Genomic DNA, 11637 nt, shown 5'->3' with positions numbered 1-11637 from the left:
CTGGAGCACACAGGGAGACTCTGTTTCAGCAACAATCGGCTTCTATTTGGCAATGGCTGCTAATGGCACTCCACAGAAGAGGAAAACTCAGCTTGCACTCCATGGAGTCAGATGCCGTGCAAAAGCCAGTGCAGAGGACAAAATGGCCTTTGGGTTGCCCTTTTTTTTTTTCCTTTTCTGAAATACTGCTTATATTGCGTATGAATATCATCTGGATATTGGAAGCTAGCTGAGACCAGAGATGGGGCTCAGTGGTACAGAACTTGCTTGGCATGCGCAGGCCTTGGCTTCTAGTCCTAGGAAAAAAAGGCTAAAAATAAGATGTCTAGCCCTTCCTTTTCCTCTTCCGGGGACGGTGCTCAGAGGCACTCAGAATGGTCCAGCGTTTGACATACCGTCGTAGGCTCTCCTACAACACAGCCTCTAACAAAACTAGGCTGTCTTGAACCCCTGGCAACAGGATTGTTTACCTTTACACCAAGAAGGTTGGAAAAGCACCGAAATCAGCATGCGGTGTGTGCCCGGGCCGACTCCGAGGGGTTCATGCTGTGAGACCAAAGTCCTCATGAGATTGTCTAAGACAAAGAAGCACGTCAGCCGGGCCTATGGTGGCTCCCTGTGTGCCAAGTGTGTCCATGACAGGATCAAGCGGGCTTTCCTTATTGAGGAGCAGAAAATTGTTGTGAAAGTGTTGAAGGCACAAGCACAGAGTCAGAAAGCGAAGTAAATGTGCTGCTTTTTAAATAAAAGGTCAAGGCTCGGTCTGTGAAAAAAAAATAAGATGTCTAAGCTGGGTGTCTTAGTTACGTTTCTACCACCGTGAAGAGATTCTATGACCAAGGCAACTTAGAGAGTTTATTGGAGGCTTACAGTTTCAGAGGGTTAGGGCCCCTGACCATCATGGCAGGGAGCGTGGGAGGGTTCAGTAGCTGAGAATTTACTTGCTTATGCACAAGTAGGAGAGAGGGAGAGAGGGAGGAAGAGAGGGAGGGAGGGAGGGAGGGAGGGAGGGAGGGAGGGAGGGAGGGAGGGAGGGAGGGAGGGAGGGAGGGAGGAGGGAAACCGCATGTACTGAGAAGACTTTGGAAATCTCACCCCCCAGTGACCCGCCTTCTGCAGCTAAGCCACGCCTCCTGCAGCTAAGCCACGCCCCCTAATCCTTCCAAACACCTCTGGCAGCCGAGGACCAGATATTCAAATCCGTGAATCTATGAGGTCTGTTCTCATTGCAAACATCACAGTGATATGGTGGTTCTTTCCCTGTCATCCCAGCTGAGGCAGGAGAATCACATCAAGTTTAAGGCCAGCCTGAGCTATGCTGTGAAACTCTGGCTCAAAAAAGTCAAAAAATAAAAAGCCCTGCCTTTTATGCCTAAACAACATGACTCACCTGTGCTGAGGAAGTCAGGACAGACAGCTACAAACAAAGATTGATTCCCTTCCAGCAGGTGGAGAAGTGTGGGGAGTCCCAAGGAACTGAGTGGGGGAGCAGGGAAGAGGAAGAAGTGATATTTCTCTTTAAAATACTTAATTATTGAGATACAATTTTGCTATCATCAAAATCACCCTTTAGAGATGGGTGGGGGACTGTGGCTCAGGGGTAGAGAACACTAGCTTAGCTTGCACACGGCCCAACACTAAATAGTAATTCTGCTTTGCTGTTTTTTTTTTTTTTTTTTTTTTTTGAGACAAGGTTTATCTGTGTAGCCCAGGCCATCCTAGAACTTGTTTTTGTAGACCAGGCCGGCCTTAAACTCAGGGATCCACCTGCCTCTGTCTCCCAAGCCCTGGGATTAAAGGTGTGCGCCACCAACACCCAGCAATAATTCTTTAAAGTATAAAACTCGGTGGTTTAATATCCGTAAATTGACAGCCGTCACTGTTAGTGAACCTCAGGACATATTCATCAGCCCAAGAGAACCTTAGTGCTCACCGTCAGCCATGCCCCATCCCTCCTGGAGTTGCCCTGGGCAACAGCTAATCCACTCTGTCTCTTTGGGCTTGATAGATGTTTCCTATAGTGGAATCATGTGTGTGTGTTGATGGTGGGAGTGGTGGACTGCGGCCCCGGCTCCTGCACAGCTAGCTTTATACCCGAAATAACAACACACAAATTGTATTCTTTTAAACACTGTTTGGCCCATTAGCTCTAACCTCTTACTGGCTAACTCTCACATCTTGACTAACCCATTTCACACGAGGTGGTGTCTTACCGGGAATATTCTTAACCTGCATCCATCTCGGAGAGGAGAGTCATGGCGACTGCCTGACTCGGCTTCTTTTTCCCAGCATTCTGTTCTGTCTACTCTGCCTACTTAATTTTCTGTCCTATTAAAGGGCCAAGGCAGTTTCTTTATTAACCAATGAAATCAACACAAAACAGAAGACTCTCCCACATCACGTGTGGTCTTTTGTTTCTGCAGTCTTTCACCAAGCACACTATTGTCATGTTGCAGCGTGAATCAGGGCTTTCTTCCTGTTTATGGCTGGATAATAGTTCATTGTACAGATATGCAGATTTAGTTTATCCTTTCATCCGTTGGGTCACTCATTCTTTTTGGCTGCTGTGAGGAATGATGCCCATTTTCAGCTCTCACAGGAACATCTATCTATGCAAGATTGTGATTCTGGAGTAACTCCTGTGGGTTTGCCTGTCCGTGTTTGTTTGGTGTTTGAAGTAGGACTAGGGATCTCTAGCCTGGCCAGCACATGCTCTCACACGGACTGCACACACTCTCACATAGACGGCACATGCTCTCACATGGACTGCACACACTCTCACATGGACGGCACATGCTCTCACATGGACGGCACACGCTCTCACACAGACTGCACACACTCTCACATGAACGGCACACGCTCTCACACGGACGGCACATGCTCTCACACGGACTGTACATGCTCTCACACGGACTGCACACGCTCTCACATGGACTGCACACGCTCTCACATGGACTGCACGCAATCTCACATGGACTGCACACGCTCTCACACGGACTGCACATGCTCTCACACGGACTGCACCCGCTCTTACATGGACTGCACATGCTCTCACACGGCTCACATGGACTGCACAGGATCTCACATGGACTACACATGCTTCTACATGGATTGCACATGCTCTCACATGGACTGCAGCCCCACTACCATGTGTTTGACTTTCATTTTTATTCATCTGTTTTTATTATTATCTTATTGCATGGGTGTTTGGCCCACTGTATGTCTGCAACACAGGCATGCCTTGTGCCTTTGGAGGCCATGAGAGGGCTTGGAGCCCCTGGAACTGGGGTTACAGATGACTCTGAGTCACCAAGTGATTGCTGATAATGGAACCCAAGTCTCTGGAAGAGCAAACAGTGCTCTTGAAGGCTGAGCCAGTGTTTCACGTTAGTCCAGCCTTAAATTTTCGAGTAGCTGAGGGTAACCTTGAACTCCTGATCCCTGGGATTTCAGGCTTGCCCTGCCACACCTGCTAGGACTTTATTTGTTGTTGTAAGGGTGGGTGTGGCACAGTCTGATGATCTTGAACTCTGTCTCCTGTCTCCTCCTCTCGCATGGGTACAGAGGTGTGGGCACAGTAGGTGTGTACCAGGTCAGTACCACCACACCCTACCAACGACGCTAACTTTTGAAGGGCTGCCATACTGCTTTTCAAAGCACTGGACAGCTACACTAGGGTGGGGACACCCATCTGTGCCCCTGTCTTTGGCAGGTAGAAGTGTCCACAGTCCTCTCTCCAGCCTGGGCTCTGACTCTGCTCTGTGTGAGTGGCTCAGTAAGGAGGAGGTAAGTGGCTAAGTGGGGTGTCGAGGGGGTCTGAGTGCGTCCCACGGAAGCTTCCATGCTTAGCACCCCGAAAGCCAAAGGCACAGGACAAAGTACCAGTGCACAACACCACTTGCAGGACACACTGGGAGTTGGGATCAGAGGCCCTGCCACCCGGAGTCTCAGCACCCAGAGCGTGAGTGTCAGGGACCTCTGTGTCCTTCGGGAGCTTCTAGAATGTCCCGGGACCCCTCACTGCCCAACACAGGTGCTCGCCATTCTCTAAGCTCTAACTCATAGCCCCTGCCTGCTGGATCCCACATCCTTAATCATAACCCCCAAAGCCTAGCCAGCCAGCCTTTATTTCTGGCCTGTCAACACCTGCTCACTGTACCCCCCCGCCCCCCGCCACGACACCCACCTTCTAGGAATCAACCTCACCTACTTGAAACCCAAGGCCCCTTCCGCCCCATTCATCCTGACCAGACCCCAGGTCCCTTCCAATTCTGTCATGTTCTTCCTCCCTCAGGTGGGGCTCCCTGGTCACCTCTCCCCATTACTGTCCCCTGTCCTTCCGTCTACTGCTCAGTCTGATCAGCCCCCTGCCCCAGCAGCCGAGGCCCACACAGGCCATGCATGAATCTCAACTCAGTCTTTACCCTGTGTCGAACTGTTGAGGAGGAGAATAAAGAACAAGGGTGGCATTTTAAAAGTGTGTCTGTGTTCTCAGCGGTGGGGTTAATCTGCCCTCGTGCTGAGGGAACACTGATGGAGGTTCTCAGGCAGGTGCAGGCTGGGGGTGGGGGTGGGGAGGAGCTTCCGGCGCCAACCAGGATTAGTCTGAAGTGACCATCCCGGGTGGAGAGGTTCTCTCAGAAGACATTGTTAGGATGTTGATTTAATGTGAGAGGCTGGCAGTTCTCCTAGCACTATAAAGCAAAGGCAGGGCCAGGCCAGTACCAGTTCAGACCCTATAAAGACAACAGATAACTAAATTGCTGTCTGCTTCCTCTCTGAAGCTCCCGACTGGACTCTGCCCTCGGCAGCAGCTCTCAGCTCAGGAGGTGACTGACAGACAGCAAGTGTGGGAACTGGGGGTTGGTTAGAGCCCAGGAACAGGCAGGGGGTGGGTACTTACTCCCTAGCACCCTGTAGACCCTTGTGATCTTGAAGAAGTCTCCTCCCTACCTGGGCATCGGTCCTCACCTCTGCCAAAGGGAGACCATAATAGTCCCTGTCTCCGGTGATGAGAATCCAGCGAATCAGAGGTTTAGCTGCAACTTGATGACATGGTGTCTCTAGACATTAATTTACATATTTATTTTATTTTATTTTTTATTTATTTATTTATTTTTAGGATTTTCGAGACAGGGTTTCTCTGTAGCTTTGGTTCCTGTCCTGGAACTAGCTCTTGTAGACCAGGCTGGCCTCGAACTCACATTGTTGTTTTGTATAAGTCTTTTCATGGTCAGTCCCAAGTGCCTTTTGGTTTTTATTATATTGATATTTTAACAGTTTTTTTTGGTTTGTTTCTGGAGACTTGCTCTGTAGCTTAGGCTGGGCTAGAACTCAGGCAATCCTCCTGCCTCAGCTTGAGAGTGCTGGGATTACAAAGAGTTTGAGACCAGTGTGGGCAACAGCACAAGACCCTTTCTCAAAACACCAAAACAAACAAATGAAAATAAAACAAAACACATCAACAAAATGCTAGCAAACTTTTCTTAACTGCTTGCTGTAAAAACTACACTGACTTTGCATCTGGCAAAGGGTATATTTTTTTTACTAATTTAATTAGTTATCTATCTGTGTAAGGCCTAACTGTTCTCAAGAAGGCATTCTGTCCCCCACAGGAATATTTGGAAATATGTAGAGAAGATTTTCATTATGCCCAAGCTATATTATTTTAATGTGTTTTTTATGTTTAAATTTTATATGAAATTAAGCAATATATTGATCTTTTTGAAAATATGTGTGATTATGTCATGTAAGAATTTTTCTTTCAGCATAGAAAGGGTGGGTGAGATCCTTATAGAAAGAAGAAATTCAGACTGGCTGGTGGTCCACACGTAGAGAAGTGGCATTTGGAAGTCCAAGGCAGGAGATCAGGAACTCAGGGTCATCCTCAGCTATGCAGCCAGTTGTGGGCAAGACTGGGCTTCATGAAACTGTGTCTTAAATAAATAAATACTTTTAAAAAGGAAGTTAATCTGGAGTTTGATTTAGCTAGAAACATCTGAGGCTTTATAAAATGTGTAAGTACGTAGGTGGTTCCTGAGCATCATGAACAGAGGTGACTCTGCCTCCGAGTGCTGGGATTCAAGGTGGTGCGTTCCCATCACCCGGACCCAAATTATTTTTTAAAGCCTCAGAAACTGGTACTGGAAAGATGGCTCAGCAGGTAAAGACCCTTGCTGCCAAGCTTGAGGACATGAGATCAGTCATCCAGATGGCTTAAACACAAAGTAAAGGTACGGGGTCTCACTGCAGTCGGGCGGTGGTGGCGCACGCCTTTAATCCCAACACACAGGAGGCAGAAGCAAGCAGACAGCCTGCTCTACAGAGCGAGTTCCAGGACAGCCAGGACTACACAGAAAACCCTGTCTTGAAAAACCAAATAATAAAGAATAATAATTAATAATAGTAATAACAACAGTAATAATAATAGCTATTATTATTAACGGAGGACTGGTTATCTGGTTATGGTGAAGCTGGTTTTGGGGACTGGTTATTTGGTTATAGTGAAGCTGCTTTGTATAAGACCCTCTATTAAGAGGGATTCCTCGCCTGCTCCTGTCTCCCCCCCTTATTTTTTTTTCTTCTTCTTTTGAGACGACAGGGTCTTTATGTAGTAGCTTTAGCCCAGTCTCAGAACTCGGGGTCCTGCGCCTCATTCTCCAGAGAGCTGGGCGTTTTAACATACATTCCTACACTCCCCTGCTCACTTACCATATTTACGTCGGATTTTTGGATCTATTGCCGTGAGTCAGGAGCATCTTTCTTTTCCCAACTCCTGGGGTCCTTGGGAAGTCAGAGTATGCTGGGATTTTCAAAGGAATCGGGACACCCGAGGGAGGCCCCTCACAGAGGGCGGGAGACAGGAGGTCTGGTCCAGCTCGGCAGTCCCTGATCTAACAATGCCCAGAGCTCCTTGCCTCTCCGGAACAGGAAGCAGAGATGCACCGTGTGGCAGGCGCGCCCCCTGGCGGCACACTGACCTGGAGGACGCTCGCGGATCGCCTGATCCTCCAGGTGACTTGGATGATGCCCTGGCGAGCAGCCTTTCCTGTTCTTGGATAGCAGAGCAAGCAAACCTCAGCGATGTGTAGTCAAGCCCCAGGGTCACACAATGGATCCAAATCTGCGGCTTCCCCACCTTTCTAAGCTACAAAATGCCAGAATCTTTAAAAAAAAAAAACAAACTATTTTTCTTTTTAATTTTAAGTTATTTTATGTGCATTTGTTTTAATAATTTATTTTATGTGCATTTGTTTTAATAATTTATTTTACGTGCATTGGTGTTTTGCCTGCATGTATGTCTATGTGAGAGTATCAGATCTTGGAGTTACAGATAGTTGTTAGCTGCCACGTGGATGCTGGGAATCAAACTCTCAGTGGTTTTCGAGACAGGTAGTTTTCTCTGTAGGTTTTTTTTTTTTTTATCTGTCCTGGAACTAGCTCTTGTACACCAGTCTGGCCTCGAACTCACAGCTATCCACCTGCCTCTGCCTCTGCCTCTGCCTCCCAAGTGCTGCCACCACCGCCCGGCGAACTCAGTGCTCTTAACAGCTGAGCTATTTCTCTAGTCCTGTAATGCCAGAATCTTAATATCCTTACCCAATAAACGGAGACAACTTTCTTCCCGGGAACTGAGAACAAGGCTCCAAAGCAGAAACTTTTGGATTGGTGATGCCCCGTTGTCCACCGTGAGAGTGGGCATCAGGACCGTTTGTTGAGAAGAAAGCACATCTGTCACGTGGTCATTTCCTTCGTTTATTATTAACTGGCATCGTGGTAGACAGAGCCGCTGGTCCTCCAAGGATGTCCACACCCTAATCCCTGGAATCTGTGACTAAAATAGGTTACGTGTGAACAACAAGATGAACTATGGAATTGCTGGTGAACTGGCTTTAAAACATGAAGACATTACCTGGATGTGGAGACAAACCTGTAATCCACTCTTTGGAAGAAGGGTGGCAGAATGTTCTGGAATTGAAACTCATGCTTGACCTACCTCATGGCAAGTTTCAGGGCAGCCTGAGGCTACATGGGAGTTTGTCTTAAGCAAATAGACACAAGCTAAGCCTTGGTTAGCCGGGTGAACCCGGGTTTTAGCTCCAGGGAAGGGGAGCAGAGAAAGACTAGTCAGAGAGAAGTTTGGCTGTAGAGAAATGTAACATGGTTGGTTTTGAAGATGAAGGAGGGCCTCTTCTAGAAGTGAGGGAATAAAGTGGGGTGTGTGGATACCCAGGAAGGAAGGCGGTTTTACCAACACCTTGGCTTTAACCTAAGAGAAGGGCCTGTGTTGTCGGAGAACTACAGGACAAGTGGGCTTGTTCCGAGGCTTCGAGCCTTGGTGAGAATTTGTTAGAGCAGCAGTAGAAAGCCAAGACAGGGTTCTCACAGACAACGTTCCACGCCATTGGGACAGACAGCATTTCCAAAAGCGTTGGAGAAGCAAATCGGTAGCTACTAGGAGTTCACAGTCAGGGCTACAGAAAGGTGGCTGCGATGCTGACTCCTCCGGCTGCTGCCCTCCAGGAGCTTCGCTTTGACCTCCAAGATTCCTGGAGCGTCAGGAAGCAAGGCTGCCAGACATGGCTTCGTTCGGAGTGTAAACTGCCTTCTGGGAGCTCCCCTCAGCTAACATTGATCTTGGCAGTCATGCCTCTCTTGCTGCCCACAATGAATGGATACAGATTCCCCGGGAAGGCTGCTGGTATGTGAGGATAAACAGGTATTCCCAGCCCAGTTTAAAATAAGAAAAACACACCTACGCGTCTGAAGACCAATAGGGTCAGAATCCCTGACGTGCAGGCCAGGAACACACGCTAGGATATAGTGATTTCCAGATCTACCCTCAGGGTGATATCAGTGTGCATCGGGGTTCAGATCGGAAGACGCACTCTCAGCTCCCCAGCTTTCTGTTCTCGGGAGGGCCTGCCTGGTGTCTGCGGTTGCAGTGCAACTGCGGGTTGTGCAGCGCTTTCCACATGAGCAACATCTCATAGGGTGCAAAGCGGTGCACCAGCAGCAGCTCGCGGTACACGCAGGGGTCGAAGGACGAGCGCTCCGCGCCCGGCATCCGCACGCCAAAGGGCCGGATGCCCTCATGGGGGCTGGGCGCCAGGCCGGCCTGCTTCAGACACATGCCCATGTAAGCGTCGTCGATGGGAAAAAGCGGGACCTGGCGCGCCGCGCTGAGCAGGTCGCGGGCTGTGCGGCTGGACAGGAGGAAGCCGCCGCCGCTGCAGTACACTGGGTAGGCCTTGCCCTGGAAGAGCTGCGGGGGCACGAAGTATTTGCTCCAGCTGTCGCGGATGGGCACAGAACCGTCCATGAGCTGCCCGGTAAAGAGGTGACTCTCGGGCGATTGCACCTCCAGGAAATGCACCACGTTGGCCGTGTGCACGAAGACGTCGTCGTCGCAGCTGAGCAGGAAGCTCGCACCCGAGCAGCGCTCGGCTGTCCACTCCAGCAGGTGCACGTGCTTGAGCGAGAGGTTGAGGAAGGTGTCCGCGAAGTCCCACTGCAGCACGTCGCCGTGCTCGCGCGCCTCCAGGTCCAGCAGGCTGGCCAGCTGAGGCTCGCGGGCCGCCTCGTCGGGAGGGGAGGTCCCCAGCAGGAAGAGGCGACGTACCTGCCGCCCTCCGTAGGTACGCTCCTGGCCCCACGTGCGCCGGATCAGTTCCCGCCGCTCGTAATGCGCGGGCGAAGACTTCACGGCCAGCAGCAGGAAGACGCCGCGATGGCCCGTGCACTTGTGGGGCGCGTCCCACAGCTGCGGGAAGCGGCGGCAATGGCGGTAGCGTAGGAAGTCTTGGATCCGGGCGGGCAGCTCCTGGAAGCCGACCGTGAGGTTCACAGAGCCGTTGGCCACGCAAGGGGGCGCCTGGAGGTGTGGTGACAGCTGCACCGCAGCCGCGGAAGACCAGGGAGCAGCGGTGGGGACTTCAGTGTTCTTCTGCGTGGGCTCCTGGAGAAACCACTGGTGCAGCACCACAAAAGTCACACCCACTAGAAGGAAAGCCAGTGTCTTGGGGTTCTTGGACCTGCGGCCGGGCAAAGCCATCTAGGGAAGGGGGAGGGGCAAGTCACAGATGAGCCAGGAATTTTTGGTACCAGTGGGATGCCTCTCTATCCACATCGGATCTCTCCCAGAATCAGGCTCAGCCCTTTCTCAACTCTGCCAAGAGATTAAATGAAGCCGAGGCAGTCGTGGTGCATGCCTTTAGTCTCTCAGCATAGAGAAGGAGGAGCAGGAGGATCCAGAGATGGGGGTCATCCTGGGCTACGTGAGACCTTGTTTCAAAAATCAAAACAACCAACTAACCAACCCAAACAAACAAACACCAAAAGGGCCCCGTGCAGTTGGTATAGCGTTGTCTAGCATGAAGGAGGTCCTGGTTTGGGTAGCCAACTCTACATAAACCGGGTATGGTGGCTCACACCTGTAATCCTGGCATTCAGAGAGGCTGAGGCAGGAGAATCACTGAATTGAGACCAAACAAGGCACACAGGTGGGGTGAGGCCCAAGTTCCTGCACTGTAGGTCTCCTGTAGTCAAAGAGTGAACTCATCTTCACAGCTGTGTTTATCATGGTGGATGCACACTCTCCTGGATGCCACCCAGGATGGCAGACCCATGTTCAAAGTCAGCCTCCGTCTTGCTGTGAGTCGCCAGCCAGGCCTTTCTCTGCCAGTGGTACCCCCATCCACCCATTTGCTGAACCAGGGGCTCCACATCTCTCTCCTGCCCTCCTCAGGGTGTGTCTCCTCCCCACACTCCTCTGATTCTGCATTTCTCTCGGGTTGATCCCTTCCTCTCCATCTCTGCCCTGCTGGATCCCGCGCTGGCTAGATCAATACAGTGGAGTAAATACTGCTTGCTTGGGCTTACATTCAGCTCCTGGTAAGTAAGCTCAGGGCAGCTGATCAAGGAGGCACGAGGCCAGGGCATGAACGTTTATTGGTCACTGCTAGGAAGTACACCTCAAGCAAGCCAGCCAGATCTCTGGCCCTGGAGAGAACTCTGTAACATCGGATTATATTACATTCTCCTCGAGCGTGGTGAGAATTAAGGATCCTGTGGCCACTAATGCTATCCAAACTTTGGCGTCCTCCATGCTTCTGTGTCTGCCTGTCGGTATTTGTTATCAAGATCAGGCCCTTTCTTGCATGGAGCCTGCTCATGTATATGTCCTCCAGCACTGCAAGAAAAATTTCACATCTTTTTTTTTTTTTTTTTTTTTTTTTGGTTTTTTTCAAGACAGGGTTTCTCTGTGGCTTTGGAGCCTGTCCTGGAACTAGCTCTGTAGACCAGGCTGGTCTCGAACTCACAGAGATCCGCCTGCCTCTGCCTCCCGAGTGCTGGGATTAAAGGCGTGCGCCACCATCGCCCGGCTCAACCTTTCCCCTGCTTAACTGTGCACGCTGGCACCGGCATGCAGCACTGTTGTGTGTGTGTGTATTTCTTTTGTATACAAGGATCTTATATAGACCGTGGCAGCTTCAAACTCCATATGCAGTCAAGCATGACCACCTTTAATTTCTGACTCTCTTCTGTCCTGGCTAGTTTTATGTCAACTTGACACAAGCTAGAGTCATCTGAGAAGAGGGAGCCTCAACTGAGAAAAGGCCTCCATAGGATCAGCTG

General features: G+C 50.3%; 1 protein-coding gene and 1 pseudogene across 1 annotated transcript; one reads left to right on the top strand and one right to left on the bottom strand.

Moving 5' to 3' along the window:
• The first annotated feature begins 354 nt into the window (after window positions 1–354).
• LOC130865429 (60S ribosomal protein L34-like) lies at window positions 355–729 on the top strand (annotated as a pseudogene).
• Window positions 730–8890: 8161 nt separating this feature from the next.
• On the bottom strand, window positions 8891–10054 carry B3gnt6 (UDP-GlcNAc:betaGal beta-1,3-N-acetylglucosaminyltransferase 6). The gene has a single exon (XM_057756637.1). The coding sequence runs from the start codon at window positions 10052–10054 to the stop codon at window positions 8891–8893; it is 1164 nt and encodes a 387-aa protein (XP_057612620.1).
• Window positions 10055–11637: the final 1583 nt, after the last annotated feature.

Source organism: Chionomys nivalis, chromosome 23 (assembly GCF_950005125.1).
Source record: "Chionomys nivalis chromosome 23, mChiNiv1.1, whole genome shotgun sequence".
Lineage (NCBI taxonomy): Eukaryota > Metazoa > Chordata > Mammalia > Rodentia > Cricetidae > Chionomys > Chionomys nivalis.
This window is presented reverse-complemented; position numbering and strand designations above follow the sequence as displayed.